We start from the raw sequence: 19,975 nt of genomic DNA, 5'->3' as shown, positions 1-19,975 counted from the left end.
TGCAAAGGATGTCGAAAGCTGGCAGTGAGTACGCCACCTTTCCCACGTACCTCGCACAGTCGTCCTCACACTCTTGTTCCCTTTGTTTCTCACCTTTTCCTCGTAATGCATTTTCTATCCCCTTTCTATTCCCCTTTCCCCTCCATTCCTGCTCCTTCAGTTTCTTGCCCCTTCGCCTGTGTTCGTTTTGGCGATGCTCCAATCGTACTTGGCTGTTACGCCTGTTGCGACCGGGCGGGGGCACCCGATCCGAGCTCCGTGGCCTCCGGCATACGAGTGGTAGCGTGTATGATGCGAGCGGTCAGCCGCTGTTGCAGCCGTGAAGAAGTCCAGAAGCCGTAGGCTAACGTAACTGTTTACTTCATAGCGAGAGGTGAGCCGAAGCCAAAGAACAATGCCCCGACGGGCGAGGTTACAATACAGGACTCGAACAGAGCGACAACATCGATTCGCTGCTCTAACAGGAATGAGTTACAACGCTTGGGAGCTCTATTTATACCCAAAAGCGATAACGGTCAAACGCAACACGTGGGAACACGCACTACACTCTTTCCAGAGTTCGTAAGCTGTTCATAGCCTCGGGCACGTTGAGTCCGAGAGAGGGAAGAGAGGAGGACTCCGTTGCGATCACCGGGGCCTGCCTCTGTGTCCTTGAAGAGCGTGGAGACGAGCCGTGCAGGCAGCCGCCGAAGTTCAGCCGCCGCAGGCAGCCGCCGAATGCGCAGAGAGCGAAGCGTCTGACGAGGCTTTGTCGCAACTTGTTGCCGACATGATTGCGCCTGTTTTCGAAGGAGCACGAGTGGCTTCGCCGCACAACCGAGGAGCGATGCGGGGAAGTACTGCGGCGCTGGCCCATTCGTAACACGCCCTACTTCCCCACTTTATCCTGCTGCTCACATTTATTTCCCTCCTCTCTGAGCATCCTTCCAACGTTCCCCACCTCACCCTTACCTGCTCCCTTTTTCCTCTGCTTCTCTGCCACCGTCCACATGCCACCACCTATTTCGACACTCCTCTTCCCCTGCTTTGCCTCTCATTCCCTCTCCCATTCATCTGCATCATTTTTAATAATAGACCTCTCCACTTCTGGTTTCAAGAGAACATTTAGGCGAGCCACCAGAATCACTCGGAAATGTTACTGCTGGGTCTGCTTGCCAGTGGCTCCCCAGGCAGCACAGAACAGACAGTCTGTCCCACGACCAGCCCATCTATGGCCGCTTTCTGGCATGTCCGGCCAGCATCCAGGTTCTGGCAGCCACTGTTCAACCGTTGAACAGCCAGCATTTGGCTACCAGCACTTCGGTATTTCTCCGCTCACCTGTGTTCAGACACACAGCTGCAGGTAGCTGCCAGATATCGAGTTTACTTCCCGTGGCCGACGTTCACAAAAAGAAAGGCCGACGGCCGGCCGTAGGGCATTCGTTTTTCCTTCGGGAAACGGTGTTCAGCCGAAGCGCGGCAAGCGACCTGCCACAGAATATTTGCATTCGTGTGGCAGTTGGTGTTCGGAAGGAGACCGGCCGGAGTGCGGCTGACGTGCATTCGCTCTCTATACGGTGAACTGAGCGTCCTGCGGCAGAATATTCGTTTTCTTCGGGAAAACGGTGTAATAAATGAGACCGGCCTACGTACGGTCCCAGAATGTACGTTTTTCGTTCGTTTAGCGGTCTTCGGCCGGATCACGGCAAGTGAACGGCCGCAGAATAATTGGCAACCAGTGCTCAGCTGGAGATCAGCCGATTTAAAGTCTCGGGTTATCCGCCGTTACTTCGGTAAGCGAGGTACAGCCGAACAACGGCACGCATCTGGGCGCCAAGAACCCATGCACGTCTCGAAACTGGCGTCTTGAAAAAAGCCGTTAGGGAGCCGAGCGATATGCAGACACGTTTTTTGATCCGCTCGGTGTTTCAACGCTTTAAATGAACAAAAAGCAGTAATGAGTGGTACTAGGTGAACCGGCAAGTTGCATGGACTCACTGCGGATTACCAGTTAACCTTTTAGGCCATCGGAATACCATTTATTGCCAAAAAAAGACTGTGCCGCACCTACGGGTCAGCTAAGCCTCGCCAGTCGCAGCGCTACCACGCCTCGCCCGCCGGCCTCGTCGACGCATCAGCTCAACGATATTCATCCCCTAGAGAAATGGAGAGCATTGGAGACATCGACGCGGCATAGTTGCCCGACTCGAGATGGCCCTGGTTCGCCGAAATTAACTAGCCTACAAGGGCGTCGAGCAAGCGGCCACCCCGCAGGAGCTCAACCGGCCCCATATCAGGGACTCCCCACCAAAGAAAGGCAAGAGGCGCAAAAGCGCAAGTTACCGCCAATTCTACTGGTAATAATGCGGCAAAAAACAATGTTGCATTACGTTTTTCATACTAAATCTTTCAGAGGCTAAGCTTGTGCATTTGTAGGCTCAGCTTCGTGCTCTTTACTGTTTTTTGATCTGATTTTATGACTGCCTATTTAAAAAGGTGTTATTTTATATTCGCGATAACAGAGCGTTGTCAATGACGAAGCGTGTATTTTAAATTAGTTGCTCTGTGTTATGCGGAGCTCAGCAGCACTTGGGATACAGTTTGCTATGAGCGCATGGGCGACCAGAAGACAAGTGTACTTATATGTGTGTTCGGTGTCCAATAAAAGTTAGTAGAGAGTTTCCGCTTGTCCGGTCCTTTTTGCATGCGTTGTTTGTTCGCGCTAAGTCCGTGTTTATTCACCAATATGAGCCAACTCGCCCAACAACAAGCTCTTCCAAAAGGGCGGGTTTGTGCTGTTGACAGTGCGACTGAGTCATCTGCTTGCGCTGCATGCAGTGGTCGTCCACCGGCCTCAGCACAGTTAATGTACTGTGGCTGAACTCCAATGCCCGTAGCATGGCCGAACTTCAGGCACCTTTAGTCCGGCTGGACAGTCCGACGAGCGCATCTCGGCTGACCTCCGGTGGCCGTACTTCGGCCACACACGGGTGGCTTACGAATGGCCGGAACACTACGGCGGGAATCTGGCCGTATAAACGTAAGCCGGTCGACCGGCCGACGGAGACTGGCCATTGGATAGCCTTGGGAGTACGGTCGTGTACGGCCAAAAGGCCCACATTTGGACACGGGCCGTACCCGTCTGCCGGAGAAAGGCCGGATGAAAAATCGCCGGCCAAGGTACAGCAGCTTGAGTTTGGCCGAATGGTCCTGTGCTGCCTGGGTCAATGGTGGCCGGGGTAATGATGATGATAGTGATGATGGTTACCCACCAGTTGTGATCCCTGAGTGGCCCCACCCGCGGGTCGTGTTACTGAAGTGCGAGTCCCCGACCAGTAAAAAGAAACACAGAATTTACTGGTATTTCATCTGTGATCCCGTCGTGGCTTACCCACGGGTCACCTGTAAGGCGAAGCAGATTTATTAGTGTAGCACGAGGAAGATAAGAAAGTGTGTAGGGCACAGGTAAAGGACGAGAGAGGAGAGGTCTGCGGGAATAGGAGTGCAGCGGGCAGTGCAGGAGGAGTAAATCAGTGAGGGAGTGAGCATTAAGGGATTAGAGAACGAAAAGGAAAGCAAGAATAATGGAAGAGGGAGACTTAAAGAGCAATCGTGAGAGAGGTGGTGAAAAGTAGCAGAGGGGGAGATGTAGTGGGATGTGGAGCGGGGGACGCGAGGGGAAGTGAAGGATGAGACGGAAAGATGAGTAAGCAGAATGTTGACGGATGTTGACGGAATGCTGACGAAGTAACGTTGACCGAATGTTGACGAAGTAACGGAATGTTGAGAGTAAGCAGAAGACGGTGTGGGGAAATTGGGGGGGGGGGGGGTGAAGAAGAAGTAATGAGAGAGTGGGGATTGGAAGGGTAAAAGTGAAGAATAGAAGAGGAACATGAAGGGAAGGTGGAAGTGGAGAGAGGGTTTATGCGGCAGGAACAGCAAAAACAGCATCCCCTTTCTCCGTCGTTTCGAATGAAATTAGTAGATACGCTTTTAATGTTTTTACACTGCTTGCACTACTTGGCCTCAGATATACCCTGCGCTGTTGAATATGAGCGTCCAACTGGTTTCCGTGCAGTGCGGTACAGGAGGAGTGTCCTGCTTTAGAGGGGTGATCAACTTTTTGTATCAAGTGATTCCTCTCGCAAAGCCGGACTGAACGCACAAGCGCAGCTCACTGTGCCAAGTTGTCACTCAGACATTATTAAACAATGGTCAAAGCGTTGGTCTTACACGCGCGGCCACCAGTGACGGAGGTTCTCTAAGGGCCGGTGAGGTTTACCTGAATAATCGTGCCGAGGACCTGCGGGATGGCGTCAAGTGGGAGAAGCGCATCGCCCAGGCTGTCCAGGGTGATCGCACACTCCCGCTGCACTTCTGCATCGGTGTCGTAGCTCTGAACGTGGCACAGCTGGAAAGCATGCCTATCCATCAGGCAGGTGCGCACTCCATGTCATCCTTCAAACATTCGTCCTTGCAATCCGATAAGAGCAAACGACACCAGAAGTAAAACCGTTGCAAGGCAAAGGGCCTTTTGCGAGAGGCAGAAAGATGCTTCAGGGCTACCTGGTGTGGCTGCCGCTAAAACTGCGGTACGTACGGGGCACGGCGGCACTCATCACGGCCAACTACTTTCCTTCGCCAGTAAAGGGTCCCTACCCTCCTCGCTTTGGTCCTCTATAATTCAATTTCGATAACATAAGGCAAATGCTGCATTGAAAATGTCTGTAAGGGCAACATTATTGCCAAGGATGGAAACGTTGCCATTAGCAGTCATATAGAAGCGATATACTGTATTCTAGAATGATTATACGGACGATAGGATTAAAGTCTGCTTTGTACGACGTCCGGTGAAGTGAGCGTTTCTGTCACGGAGTGACTTAGGCGACACGAAAGGCATACTTGCTCATTAAGTTGCAAAAGTAAAACAAATAAAGCTTCAGTGGCCTACTTTAGTGTTTTTTCCTGATCATAAATAAAACATTAAAGCAGAATTTTATTATAATTGCCCTCGCGTTTACGTCACAAATCGGGAATACCAAGCAGGGCTTGTTTCGCAGCACTTTCATAACATGTATATCAGAAGCGGCAAGATTCACTTTCGAAGAAGGGCGTTCATACGCACGAATGTTAAGTTTCTTTACTACAAGTGCCTTAGGAGTCTGCTATTTCACTAAACTTCTTTCCATCAGTGGATTTTTAGAGGCAAAGTAACAACCCCATACTTTTTCCGCCATGCATAAGGTGGCCGTGTTAATGTGTGTCCACGTCACTAAGATGTTCAATTTATTGTTTCCGGAGGTATGTAGCCACTCCGGGCGCTGTGTGGGGAAAGTTGAGCATAGGCCAGTAAAAAGCCCGGAGCTGCTGCCAAGAATAATACCTTAGGATATCGTGGTAGGTCGTAAATTATATATCCTAGCTCTAACTAACAGGAAATCGTGGAACTAGATAGACATCTGATGATTATGATGATGATGGTGGCGGCTACCTTAGAAGTATATTTATATCACTTGCAAATAATATCCGTATAATTCGTATTCAGTTCTGATGTAACCCTCATGCGAAACACATGGTCAAGAGCTACGTGAGAGCAGACGAACTCACATCGATTGCAGACATAGCCTAGAATTCGCAGCAAGACGGTAGCAGTGTCCCAGCAATGTTGTAGCAGCGTAGTAAAAACAGTGTCGCATAATTGGATACACGGCCTCGGTTTAATTATCAGTTAGTCATACTGCTGATCCCTTTTTTTCTCTCACTTCGGCCGCGCAGTGTGAAGGACATTGTGCTGCTGAGCATAAGGGCGCGGGTTCGAGACCAACCGAGGTAGCTATTTTTCTGACTAAGGCGGAGAACGAAGGCGCTTTTATGTTGAGATATCTGCTCACGTTAAAGATCCCGTGTGGGTCTTAAATATTCCGTAGCGCTCCACTACGGCGTGCCCCATAGCCTAGGTGTATATCCAGTGCGTAAACGCTCAAAATTGTCACTCCTTTCTACGTAAAAGGGCGCACATTTTTTGTCATCGTATTACAGGCTAAATACATATAATTCAGACAAATCTGCCACTTAAGGGGGTCGCAAGAGAGTAAAAATCATAACCTTTCTGAGAGGTGATGACACGCTCAGTTGCAGAATGTAAAAAAAAAAAAAGCACTCACGACTGGCACCAGTTTGAAGAACTCGGAGAAATCGGTGATCGGCGAGTAAGCGATGGTGGCCAGAATCCACCTACACACTGCGGAAAAGAACACGTAGGAGATGCTATATTAAAGTGCCAAATTCTGTTTGAGCTGCTTGAAACCTTCAAAGCTGCTTTCCCTATCTTTCTTTCCTGTCCGCATTTAACGTTAATGTTCAGTCCTGGAGCGCATATGCATTTTTTATTCTTGATGAAAGGTGGGCTTGTAACATGCCATGCCAAAAAAACTCTCCACGAGGCCGTGTTAAGGCTTAACGGAGGTACATTGTATATTGCACGACTAAAGAAGGTCCTGCCTGCGCTTTGTGTTAGAAGACGTAATTACGAAACGCTTTCCATCGAACGCTTTCCAGCAAGGTTTAAGAAATTGTACTAGGGCGAAGCTTTAATGGTCTCTATGATGGCGTCTGCAATGCGGAAACGCTGAGCAGGAAAACAAACTTTCTCAGACGCTGATGATGCTTGAACGCGGGTGAAGTGAAAAAAAAAAAAAAACGCTTCCCGTGGCCAGAATCAAGCCTGGGTCCCACACGTTATGAAGCCGGCGTCAATCCCATTGTTACAATTCCTTCCCTTATTGCTGATTGGTACATTTTGACGTGGTCAAAACTCAGTCTAAACTCAGACGACAACCGAAAAATCCGTCACGAGAAAGTTTCGCGTTCAACACTAGTCGGTGTCAGACGGAGGGGTGCATGATTTTTTAAAGACTCAGCACGTTGAAAAGTTGGCTGAATTGTTGATGTGACATCAGAGAGAAACAGCGTGGCTAGGGGTCTACTTTGCTTCTTACGGTTTTGCTAAGTTTTGCTAGGTTTCCCTAGCATTTGCTAAGTTTTGTTAGGTGTTGCGATGTTCCTGCTATAGGCTAGGCTAAGTGTTGAGGGGTGAGGCTACGTTTAGCCGCATTTTACAAGGCCGTTGCGTTCGGTCCCCTACATTGACTGCGGATCACAGGGGGTAAGGCTTGGTCAACCCCCAGCTCCGCTGTTTCTCCAGCCTTTCACCACCAGTGCAAGTTGCGCCGCCATTTTTTTTTGCATTTTAGTAGCCCAAGAAAGACCATTACCGTTAAAATGGTATAGTAAGGGGTGCGCATAAGCGTATGCCTTTAGTGTTCACACTCGACGAGGCGCGAAACCCGGCTTTACTGTTAAAATAACCTATCTGCCGTTGTACACCCTTTAAATGCGACGCAGGTTTTTTTCTTGGTATTTTTTTTTGTGGTAACGACACCGGAGCATGGCAAGCTTCCGCCGCTCCGATATGACCGATGCGGAAAAAAGTCAGCGACGGAGAATGGAAAATAAGCGAATCGTGCAGTGCGTTTTCTATTCTGCGTTACCGTGTTTTGCCGCACACTTCTAAGCTGTGCTATAGGGACCGGGCGGCCGTTGTATGGCACCACCGTCGCTTCAGCGAACAGCGCCGCCCGTGGCGAACCGCTCGTCAGTGGAATGCCGGTGGCGGTCCGCGCAGCGTAATTGTGCATGGCTTTCTGTCGTTTTTCTGCGGTGCGGCTTGCAAAGCGTACGTAACCCCACGTGCATTTTTCAGATCGGTAAATCTTGAACGTGGATGTGACGAGGCATGCCATGTGTGTGATTTACGCCCATACTCAGTATTTACAAATAGCAGACGACGCTCAATGCGCCAAGCTGGAAGTCAAGCTGGAAGTGAAAGTTCGTTGCTTCATGCAATTTTTTTATGCCTGCATGCAGTTTCGCGTATCGAGGAGTATACTGCAGCTAAATGCTCCCACAAAGCCGGTGTGTGCAACCGATCTAGGAATGCTGCGGCGCTGGCCTTGGGAGTTGACGAAATGGCGTCGACGTCGTGCACAAGCGAAAGACAAAGTTGGGGGGGGGGGGGGGGGTGTCTTCTAAGATTTACCTCAAAACAGAAATTGTGATGAACGACGCTTCTGTAACCTCATTACCTACGGCTGAAACGTGCTTAATTTCACAGAAATGCTCTTACTACAGTCATCGGGAATCGTTGATAGAATAAATACCGCATGATAGTAGAACGTTATTGCTTGTCGTGGAGAAGCATTGCTTTACAAACATTAGAACGGTTGCTGGCTAGTTGGTAAACGGTTTTTAAAAAAACCAATACTGCGTTGCTGAAGGACGCAAGACAGGAGGGTGCCCGAAACCTGTACTCAGCTTCACAACTGAATGCTGCGGTCGGTTTACAAGCTGCCACCTACGCTTGAAAAATCATGCACACCTTCGTGTAACGATGATGAGGGTTTATCGCAAAGCTCTATTGTATGGGTTTCCTTGGTTGTCTTCTGGATTTAAACTTTGACTAGTTAAGCGTCGAATTTGACCAGCACGCAGTTTGGACTTTGGATCGCAGCGTCTTTGACTTTGACCATTTCCCATTCGATTTCGCAGGAAGAAAGCTTTGCGTTCAACCATCATAATCATTAGACGGAGGGCTAGGTGATATTGCTGTTTAATTTTGAACTTCCATGCCCCCCTCTCCAAATCTAAACTTTGTCACGTGTCGTAAATGTGTCTGTGCTGGAGCACTCGGGATGATGCACCCATATTTGAGGCAACTAATCGCGCGTTTTTGGTGTCTTCACCAGGCATTACACGATTTTTTTGGGTACTCTGTAAAGAATACTTAAGCATTAAAAAACACCGGCTGACGTTAACGCTGCCACATTTTTTAACTATCGGTACCAGCCTTTATTCTACGCAGGTGGTAAAAAGGGAAGGGGAGGAGGGATGGTGGATGGTTTGTAGCTTGGGCTGTTGAGTTGGTGAATAACTTTGGCTCTTGATAAAATGACCACCACAAATGTGGGATTTCCACTTCGGCTTTCAGGCTCCCATGCTGTCACAGTGTCGCTCACCAAAACCGAAGGCACAAAGCTCACGGTTACAGAAAGTGTAAACTACTGCAACATTTCTACGGCTACACGGTAATCCATCTCGTATGCAGGTGCCTTTCTATTTAAAGCACACGTATCGAGGTATCCCAGCGCTAAGGCTGGCGTGGAAACCGTAGTCATTGAAGCCAGGGAAGATAATTTAAAGTGGTAGAAATGAATAATAATATTGCTAATACTTTTATTCCTACTCAGATCGCGCGGAGCCAGGCGCAGAGCACTGCAAAAAGCGCTCGTGTCAATGTAGCCCATTCCCTACCTTACAAGCATCCAATAAGTTTGCGTAGCCGTTAGAGAATTTAAGAAGAAAATAATACTACTAATAGTAGTTTTATTCATACTCATAACGGGTGTAGCCAAGCGCAGATCGCTGCAAAAAGCGCTCATGCCATTGCAGCCGATACCCAACTTTAGAAGCGTCCGACAAGTTTACGTAGTCATTACTGCATCTAAGAACCCAACACATCTGTCTAGACTTTGTTTCACCGCACATATACGCTTACAACACCACCAAAAAATTCAAAGCACCGAAGCAAACATGACAAAAACAACGGGAGGCTGTGTAGTCCAATGCACCGGCTCATTCCACTGACGAGGGGAGCGCCGAGTGGTGGCGCCACCCGTCCAGCTGCCCGGTCCCTATGCGTATGAATGCAAGTGCGTATCCTGCGCCATCACTTCAATGTACTAGTGATAGAATCACGTTGAGGCAGTGACCTCTCCCAGCAAGTTCTAATCAAGGCCACACCGGCAGCAGTTTTGAAGCAGGACCGCGCAACACGTGATCTCAATGGCATGCCCAGTCTAAGACCCTTCACGTGGACTTGATTTGAGGAACGCCCCTCCACGCCTGTACTCAATAAAAACCAAGGAGTGACCTGCACCGCTTTTTACAAGCACTCCCGTATGCCGTCTAGAAAAAACTTCAGCAATAAAGAATTGATGACATTCTCGTACAATAGCTACAGCAGCCGGCTAGGGCCGCTCGTTTCTGTGCCGGAATTTTCTCGCTGAAAACGTTGTAGCTCCAGCTCCCTTTCATTGCATCAGGTGCTAAAGTGAAGTTAGGGACTATCGCGTTGTTCTTCGCAAGCAGGGATCATCAGCGTCATCATGGGATTGACGAAAAAATGAACTGAGCTTCCACGACTGTCGTCGACCATCTTCGATCAGGAATTGGCTGAGTGGCGAAATCCCAATTGTTATTTAACCAAAAGCAAGAATGGCCAAAAAAGCTTACCAGACCTTTTACATGATCAGCTGACACTGAAGATGCACATTACGTAGTAGTACTCGAATTTTACCGTCAGTCATTTCGGAAAGATTCGTCATATACATAGTAACTTCGCGCACAAAAAACGCGTGCACTTTGAGCACTCCGTTTAGTGCACGCAAATTTACCCCTAATACTTAAACCAACTACCCTCCCAATTTCTTGCTACGCATGGTGCTGCGACAGTATATCACTGTCGTCAAGATATTTTGGTGCGCAAACAGCTTCTTAGTTCATGCTCAAACTGTACCCAAAGGTGTAGGTGCCCCGATGAACGCGCGTCTTTGTCGTACGGTGACGCTGGCATAGAGGCTCGAGCATGGAGGTGTTGAACGCGGTAAATTTACACTTACTTCAGTGAAATTCTAACCTGCTTACACTGGGAGGAGCTATACGGGAGAGGAACAGCATCAGAGGTGAGCGGAAGTAAGAAGTAAGCTAACAACAACAATAACAACATAGAAGCGGAAGTAAGAAGTAAGAAGAGCGGAAGTAAGGTGCCTTTACTTGGCAGGGGCGTTAGACGACTATCGTCTCTCGGCGACATTTGCAAAGAAGTGAGCAGCAGATACGCGGCCATTTTTTTTCATCATGGTCACCGGCTGTTAAGTTGATTTTTAATTAAACAGTTGAGTACCCTCGCTGACCTTGGTAGGATACAAAATTGACCGTGGATTGAACCATCTTATTAATTTCAGCGTGAACGATGCCACAGTTTGATTTAAAAAAAGCCCAATACGCTCATTTATTGTTGCCATACACGGTATAACACACCTTTCCAGCAGTATATCAAGCATTTCAAGGCACGCACCTGTCTTGAGAACGTTGGCAGCCGCCTTGCGCGAAGGAGGAGCATGTCCTTCTCCCGATCCCAGCCCTTCTCTGATAGGAGTACGCAGGTCCTCTTTCGGCGCTTGATTGTCATCTACCGTGAGAGGCGCCAGAAGCGGAAGCAGGTACTCCATGAAGCGGGACGCCCGAGGGACTAAGCTTAGCGCATCCTCGAACATCGGAAGGTGCACGTCGTACATAAAAATGCGGCGTAGGAGGCTGCAACCCGGAAGAAAGGGTAATAAGCAGTTTTAGTTTCACGCGCGTACATAGTTCACGTACGCGAAACGGGAAAAGTATACTTTGCCCACGGGCATGTAGCTTGAAACCCTAATAGTTGCAGGTACACGCGCACAACCGCGCGTAGGGCGCCTGGTTGCACGCGCTCTCCGCCGTTATTCCTAGCGCCACCTACTAAGAGAGACAGACACTACTGTAGACACTCGGGATCTTATGAGCCCGCTGCTATGACGACGACAAACACTACTTCGTTAGGCTTAAAGCTGTGCGCAGGGCTGATTTGCAGAAACGAGCAGAGAAGCGTGAGGTGCTACTCGCGCTTTCTTGTCAAGCTGAAAAGTCGCTCTTCTATCTAAAAAGCGAAAGCTGTTTTTCAATTGAAACTTTGGGTGTTGGTTATAATGGGCAAATTCAAGACAAAATCACCAGCTTAGAACACGATATCACCACGAGGGATTAGTGACGAAGCTGTCATCGCTGCGAAGAGGGAAGGCTGGGCGCTGCCATGTTGGTCAACCCCACGTGCGGGAGCTACGTAAAGAGAGCGGCGTAAAAATTCGAAATCTCACCTACACCAGTGAGACTCACGGCGACCGTTTGCGTTCTGAGCATGCGCTCTCATCATCCATGAAAGTTCTACGTACACGAAGCTTCTACGTACGTGAAACCAGAACGGTGTAATATCACTCAAATGTCATGCCTGACCACGAGATGCCGAAGGCTTGCGAAGTTACTCGTGGCACTTAGGGCAGGCACATGGCGCCATTTTTGTAGTTCTCTGCTTGTAACCAAAAAATGCAGGAGGAGGCTGTCTCATCTGAGCATGCAACGGAAACCTATCGTTACGACTCGTCCACCGGGACAAAGACAATATTTCTGACTCGCGCGTGTTCCGCATCGGTATCTATCATACCCCCTCCATTCAATGAACACCTGGTCATAAAACACAGTGTGCCGAATTGTATCCACAATATTTCACTGTACAGTTGTTTACAGGTTCCACAAACCCGTCCGATTTGTAAGAGAAAAACAAAGGTGGAAAGCGTAAAGGTGAGCCCGCCAGAATCGGAACCTTGACTCACACCGGTGTTTTGTCGCACCCTTCAGTTACGTTCGTAGGATTTCCGTTCTGGAAAGGGAAATAACGCCCCTCTCCCTAAAGAGAAAGGAAGAATATCAACAACAACATAAAAACGTCGGAAAGTCATCAAAGAAACGCCAAAGCAGGAAATTCACACAAACCAAAAATACAAAAAAAAAACCCCGGAATGATGCCGTACTCTGGATGGCTTTCCAAGTGTTTTTTTTTTTTCGTATATTTTCCTCTGGTGAGCTTGGAAAAAATGTGGTTGATGCCTCTTTCATAGGAATAGGTAAAATATGAAAGTGAAGTGTACCTTCACAGAAGCATTTATTGTGCATCCATATCCGCATCACTAATTATGTTACGTCGTTATGGCACCGTTAGACGCATCAACGTTAGACACTGGATTGGACGCGCCGGAACATTGCTTATATCCGACTGAAACTACAGCCCCTTGAAAACCGTGCGAACGAAACGGAACCGGAACCGAAACCGAAACCGAAACCGAAAGCAGTAGGTGGCGGAGGGTGCTTTAATTCACCCGCGCCCCGCGTACACGAAGACGCTGGCATCCAGGCGCCTACTGTCGGCGCTCATTAGTGTCATGATGAACTACTTCGCTCCACTTCTGAATGAAGCATCTGAATGAAAGCATCTGAATGAAGAAAGAACTAGGAAATATATAAGGGGCGTTCGTAGACCTACTCGCGCTTGAATTTCATAGCACAGTGGGCAGAACGCTCTGTGGCGAGAGAGTTCGTGGCTCGAATCCGGGCGAAGCCGCGTCAATTAAACTTTTTTTGGCGACGCCATTTCCGTGATGGATATGGCGCCGGTCAGATCTTCGTGGACCCGGGCATAAAACACTTTCGTGTTAACATGGTTGTGCTGTTGAGCCCAAGAACCCTGGTTGGGTTCCCTCCGCGGTGGCCGTTTTTCACGTAGCCACTAGAAACGAAAACAGCTGTGGTTTGTGCAATAGCTTAACACCTTTAGCTCCCCTAAATCGCTACTCGCCTTCGCATAGTTTTCCGGAGTTCTGACTTTGCGTTGGCGATCCTATATCAGTGGTCGAGGTAATTCATGCTTAAGCTGTGATTTTTTCAAAGGCGACTGCTTCCGGGGCGTCTTAAAGATCCCCATGTGGTCAAAATTAATCAGCAGTCATCCACTACAGCGCGCCTCATAGCCCAGGTATAGCTTCGGCACGTTAAACGCTCCCAAACATTTCTAGAAGACTAAATCCGTGCTTTGGCAGCGGGTTACACCAATACCGCGACTGTTTACAACCACATTGTGTCGATGTTACGACAGCACGCTTAATGCAACATCATTACACCGAATTTCAGCGCAATCCAATCAAACGGCCGGGACGTCTTTTTTGTTGTTTTTTAGCCTTGTATTTTATTTTATTTACGACATCTTTAGTTTATTGTGCACAGTCACAAATAACACATATAGCTGCCCTGTGAACACTTTCGGCCGCAGGTGTAGTCGCTCTGTTCGATTCGAACTATTTTTGCGCATGAAAAACGGGGTCACGAAACATTCCGGCTAAAGTCGCTCTAACTCTTTCGCTGTAAAAATGAAGGAAGCTCCCACTAACTCGTAAGACTTGAAGGTAGCGAAGCTGTACGCAACCATCCCGGCGGTTTAAGTTCACGATTGCAGCTGATTTGCTTCTTCTTCGCTCTTTGTTCCTCTGACGGCTACGAAGAAACAAATCGAAGAAGGAGAACGAACGAAGGGAACGCATCCACTTAAACTAGAGGTCCGCAGGTACAACGTGTACCCTATCACGTGTTTCTCGAGTAGATGAAGTGATTCCTCTCTCCAAAGCCACAGCCGAGTGAGTAAGCCGTTTGACTAGGGTACTAACTCGTGCACGGCCGTAGAAGAGTAGGTAAGACAAGTGATTGATTGATTGTAGGGTTTAACGCACCGACGCAACGCAGGCGATGAGCCGTGCCGCAGTGGAGGGCTCCGGATTAATTTTGACCACCTGGGGATCTTTAACGTGCGCCGAAATCTCGTACACGCGGGCGTTTTTGCTTTTCGCCTCCATCAGAAAAGCGGCCGCCGCGGCCGGGAATCGAACCGGCGACCTCGTGCTCAGCAGCGCAACACCATAGCCAATGAGCCACCACGGCGGGTAAGACGACCGATTCCGTTGGTCTACCAGACACATGTTTAAATCCTGCTGGTGCCGGTGATTTTTCTTTACACGTTTATACTGAGTTTTGTGAAACACCGAAATCAGTAAATAGCCAAAAAAGCTTCGCTGTTAAAATCAGTAAATCGAGGGAAACTTCGCCACAGCGACATGTAAACAGCTGCGCTCCACAGCGGGCAGGCCACTCACCCGCTGATCTTCTCGCGAACGTCGGGATGATCGTTGGCGAGACCCTGCTTCAGGCGTTCGAGCTCGTCTTCCAAAATCTCGCACACTCGCCACTGCTGCTGAGCGATTGCTGCAAGCCGCAGGCGCAGGTGGCTGGCCTGGAGAAACCTGTCAGCGACTGCCTCGGTGCCGTTGGGTTCCTCCAGGAGCAGTTGGAAGAACCACTGGTACTTGTTGGGATCGCGGTGCTCCTGGATAGTTCGTAAATACGTCAAAAGGTCACTGGCATCACAAAACAGAGATGAGAAACAGAACGGATAAGCAAATTGGCTTTTCAAGGATCCTTGCTCTTCAGTTCAACGCTGCACGGACCCCTGGTAAACAAACATGCTAAGGTGTACGCACCTACGGCAATTGTGCCAATCAGATGGACATTGTGCGGTCGAACTGTTGCTTTGTTGTTCGCATGCAAGGAAGCTAACGGGTTTTTCGGCTTCAGGTCAAGTACCAAGGGCTGCCTGCTGATGTTGCTGCCGTGGTGAGGCACCATGAAGTCCAACATTGTTTTAACCTGACGAACATGGTGGGGAGAGAACTGCGCCATTGAGGCCGCGTCTTATCGGTGAAAGTAGCATTGCGAAGAGCCACGTCCTAAATGTTGTGGTCGTCAGTTTCATTCATTGACATGCTCAACATGTCTGGGATGGTATTGTAACAATTATAGCACATGTTAATGGACCGTAGTGAGTCATTTCCGAAGGAATGTGCCCATGAACTGAATGACTATTCCGACGAGCTGGTCAGTGATTGTCGTCGTCAGTCTCTGATAACCACGGCGGGAGCATAATGCGGTAGCATAATTTTGAGCTTGAAACACTCACCCATCTCGGCTGCTATGTACCAGTGAGTTCATAATCATCATAACCATCATCATCATCACCATCATCCTGCTCAGTTCCACTGCAGAACAAACGACTTCCTCGTTCCTGTCCTGAACTACTGGAGTCCGGAGTTTACCCCTGAAGTTCCGGATTTCTTCCGTCCATCGTGTTATTTGCCGCCCCTTCTTCTAGACCAATCTTTTGGTATCCACTCGGTTACTCTCGTTGTCCACTGGTTGTCGCTTCGTCTCACTAAATGGCAGGCCAAGTCCAAATCTTTTTCTTTATTTGAACTATGATATCTCCTACTCTAGTTAGTTCTTTGATCCAGGATGCTCGTTTCCTGCCCCTGAGTGTTACGCCTAACATTATTCGTTCCATGACCCGTTGAGCCGACCCAAGTTTACTTTGAAGTTGTTTAGTAACGCGCCAAGATTCGGCTTCAGTATGCAGTGGTTGTAGATTTTTTGTTTGAGTGACACAAGTAGCTTACTGTTCATTATTAGGCAGTGCTTGCCGAGTGATCCCCAATTGATAGCTATTTAGCGCCGGATTTCTATCTTGTGGTGGGGTGAGCGGTAACCATATGTCCGAGGCAGTTAAATTCTTTTGCTCTTTCTAGTGTTTTGCCCCCTAAGCTGAAGAGGGTGTTTTTGGTATGCTTATTCTTCATTACTTTACAATTGTTCGTATTTTTTGTAGCCCCACGGGCGTTCTTTTGGATTGTAGTTCCTCAAGCATTGTTTGCATGAGGTTCTGCAGTCTCACTCATCAAGACTATGTCGTCCCCAAACCTTAAATGGCTCAAGTATTACCCGTTAATTCTTAATCCGATGTTTCCCCAGTCTAACTTTCTAAATACCCCTTCCAGACATGCTGTGAATAGTTTTCGAGAGATGATATCTCCTTGTCTTATTCTATTTTGTATTGGAAATTTATCGCTTTGCATGTGGAGGGTTGTCCTGCCCATGCATCCCTTGCATATGTCTCCTAGAAGTCTTATGTAGGTTTCCTCTATTCCCTCGTGTTTCAGTGCTTCTTAAACGGCTGCGGTGAGCACGGAATCGGACATTGTGGGTTAAATTGTGAGTCCAGTGAGTTCAACTCGAGGCTATTGCAATCTACTTATCAAATGAGGACGACAAAATGGTTCGTAAAGGTCAATCCCGACTTACTGAAGCGGCATCGGGGGATTTGAATGGGCTGCAGTGGGCCGGTGAGTCGGTGGTGTGGGGTGTGGGGCTTTACGCAGCTGGTTATTGTGGCACTTGCGAAGCGCACTGAAAGGTAGAGCTGGTTGTTTCCCTTTATTCATGTTAGCATAACAGTGTATCCAAAGTGTCAGCCCTACGTTAGTCGTGACAGGCTCAGCAGGAGCGCGAATAGCAACCAGGTAACGTTTACCCTGAGTGCCGCAATTTACTATACAGTGTATGTAGCCACGAATTCGGAACGACAACCGATTCTCAAAAAACCGCATACACACGCGGAGTGTGTGTCCTCTTAAGAAGCAAAAGAGCGTCCAGAGTTATTGATTGTCTTGCTTTTAGATGTAGGGCGGACGTGTCCGAAACACAAAGAAAGACGTCTTCGTCAGCGCCGTCATGAGCAGAGGTAAAGAAGATCGTGTTTCGGGAGAGACGACCAGATTCGGTATGCTAGCTGCCTTGCACACGAGATCGAGGCCAAAGTTTTTTAGCCTGGAGCTTCCCGTGAAAGTACCCCGGATGGATATCGGATGTTCATCAGGCCGCAAAGGGAGTTGGGACCGCTCGCTCCTGTGTATGGCCGAACACAGTAGTAGGACACAAACTCTGGCGTAAAGTAGCCTAGCCAAACTAAGAGAAAGCAGTGCAGTTGGATGAGAGATTTAATTTTGATAACTGACAACCGGCAAGCCATCGGAATAACCGATAAGCTATAGAGAGACGGGACTGCAAATAGAGAAATGGAAAAATAAAATTCCGGAGTGAAGGATGGATTCCAGCATCGCAGGGTAAAAGAGGTTAGGAGGTTGGGTCTTCGTCTCGTAGTGGACACAAAAGCACGACGACGACGACGATGATGATGAAGACGACGACTACGCCATGGTAGCTAGGGGGCTCCTTTTCCATGACTGGGCACGCTTCAGAGGTTGAAATAAATGTAAGGGAACGAACTTCTCTGTGAGGTTTAGGGGTATTGGGTTTTCTTTTGGCGTTTTTTCTCCGCGTCCAGCAAAGCAGCTGTCGTTTGCCGCACGCGAACGCAGCTTTCTCACCGATATTCCGGCCACGCAAGTTCCCCAGTCCGCCAGAGTTTCAGGCAGTATCTTCGGTAGGCCGAGCCGTAGAATAGGTTCCAGCGTAGTTCGCAGCTTCAGCATCTGAAAGCCAAAAAATGGCCCTTATATTTTTAGGAAGGATATTTTTATTTATTTCTTTTTCTCCTTTTGAGTTTGTCGACGTGGTATTGGAACTCTTGCCTGTATTATACTTAGGCTATGTGGTATTCGAACTGTTTTCTGGTAATATACTTAGGCTACGTGGTATTCGAACTGTTGTCTGAGTTATACTTAGGCGGAAAAATGTACCCTATCCGGCTCTTGATGATGATGAATGCATTAGTCTCATTCAATGTACGATAACACAAAACTTCTTAAAGGACACCACAGCAAGCAAATGGTGCAACTGTTCCCTATGCAACGAATGGATGAAATACACTACCTGAAGGATTATACTGTATTATCGGCAGTCACTATGTATTCGCATGCTCTCATTCATTGTACTCTAAGTTTGGCTTGCAAAACAACAGCACCCCCTCAAACAACTCATGATTTTGATATGGGACCCATCAAATTTATTTGCGCCCATAATAATTCACATATAAATTCATATGAATTCTTAGGGGCTATGACAAGGGCCCATAAGAAGTCTTCATTGTAGTACAGAAACACGGCCCCACAGAATGGATTCGAGCACATAGCTGCCATGCTAACGATGAGGACTTGAAGTACACTCGCAAACATGTGTTCTCTTACAGACCTTTTCAAAGCCCCAGTGCTTGCTTCCGCGCATGAGTCCAGTGAGAATCTCTAGGGCGTAGCGCTGGTTTCCCGCCTCGTTGCTGGAAATCTTATAGCGGAGCACCTTCTCGAAATGCGGCAGAAATGCTGACCCGTAGTTGCGGAACAGGCCCTGGAATAAAGGTCACGTAATAAAGCGCACTATGATAGGAACATCTAAACGTGTAAATCTTTCGGCTTTCATACTAAAAACCACTACCAAAATACAGGTTAAAATTTCTGCGAACTGAACATCATCATCATCATCACCACCACCACCACCACTAATCCATTTGTTCACTCCACGTACTCAAGCACTCTCTAATCGGAATGTCTAAATGTGTTAGTGCTTCCGGCTTTGATACCAATAACCCTATATTGTATATTATACTAACGTGTTAGTATTTTTTACCAGGACAGCAAGTAATTTTTCCGGCTGCTTCCAATGGCTGTAATGTGTAGAGCATCAGTTTCTAAATAGTCAGAAATGTCGAGATTCATTTGCAACTTACAATACAGTATTGTTAAAAGAGGACAAAGCAGAAGACAATTCAGCTTGGGTATTTCGTATTTTTATTTTGGTGTGTTAATTAACTCGCTTATTGACGTAAAACGATAAAAAATATATTTACAGACTACTTTTCAAAGCCGGAACTGGCCGTTTCTGCTGAACACCGTGATTTATTCACCCAATTAAAATGGAAACGAGTTGGGCTACGCACAGAGAGCGCAAGCGCACACCACGTTAATCACCCCAGTTGGCCCTAATATTAAAGATTAACTTGCAATGTAGAGACTGGTTAGCATGTATGGACGTTTTGTGGACGCCCCGGGTTGTTACATGGCTTGCTTAGTTTTCTTTTTTTGAATTTGATATCAGCTCTGATAGACTTGGTACATAATAATGTGAGTAACTGCAGTTTGGCCTGCGTGATTCATCGCGCTACGACGGTCGTTTGCTTATGATTTCGACTGCATGGGGAACATATAGTGAGGAGTAGAACACTCTCTGCCAACATATGTAGTTTCAAATCCTCCCTCATCATGCCATAGAAAAGAGGTCTCTCAGATCAAGAAAAGATATTGAGGGAGAAGTCAAGGGCAGCTGTCACCCAGAAGAGACGTCGCAGAGGCAGTGGAAACAGCGCGTTTATTCTAAGCGGCAACCCAGAACTCCAGCACCAGGAATGATG

General features: G+C 47.9%; 1 protein-coding gene across 1 annotated transcript in view; it reads right to left on the bottom strand.

Moving 5' to 3' along the window:
• LOC144149024 (proteasome activator complex subunit 4-like) overlaps positions 1-19,975 on the bottom strand; it is a 28,700-nt gene that overhangs the window by 8,049 nt on the left and 676 nt on the right. The window contains exons 2-7 of the mRNA XM_077680568.1: positions 18,763-18,915; positions 18,000-18,104; positions 14,880-15,109; positions 11,174-11,412; positions 6,144-6,220; positions 4,262-4,390 (exon numbers count right to left, since the gene is read on the bottom strand). Of these exons, the coding sequence (XP_077536694.1) occupies positions 4,262-4,390; positions 6,144-6,220; positions 11,174-11,412; positions 14,880-15,109; positions 18,000-18,104; positions 18,763-18,915 (933 nt within the window). The remainder of the gene's footprint in view (positions 1-4,261; positions 4,391-6,143; positions 6,221-11,173; positions 11,413-14,879; positions 15,110-17,999; positions 18,105-18,762; positions 18,916-19,975) is intronic.

Source organism: Haemaphysalis longicornis, unplaced genomic scaffold (genome assembly GCF_048455015.1).
Source record: "Haemaphysalis longicornis isolate Haplotype H1 unplaced genomic scaffold, Haemaphysalis longicornis Haplotype H1 scaffold_8, whole genome shotgun sequence".
NCBI lineage: Eukaryota > Metazoa > Arthropoda > Arachnida > Ixodida > Ixodidae > Haemaphysalis > Haemaphysalis longicornis.
This window is presented reverse-complemented; position numbering and strand designations above follow the sequence as displayed.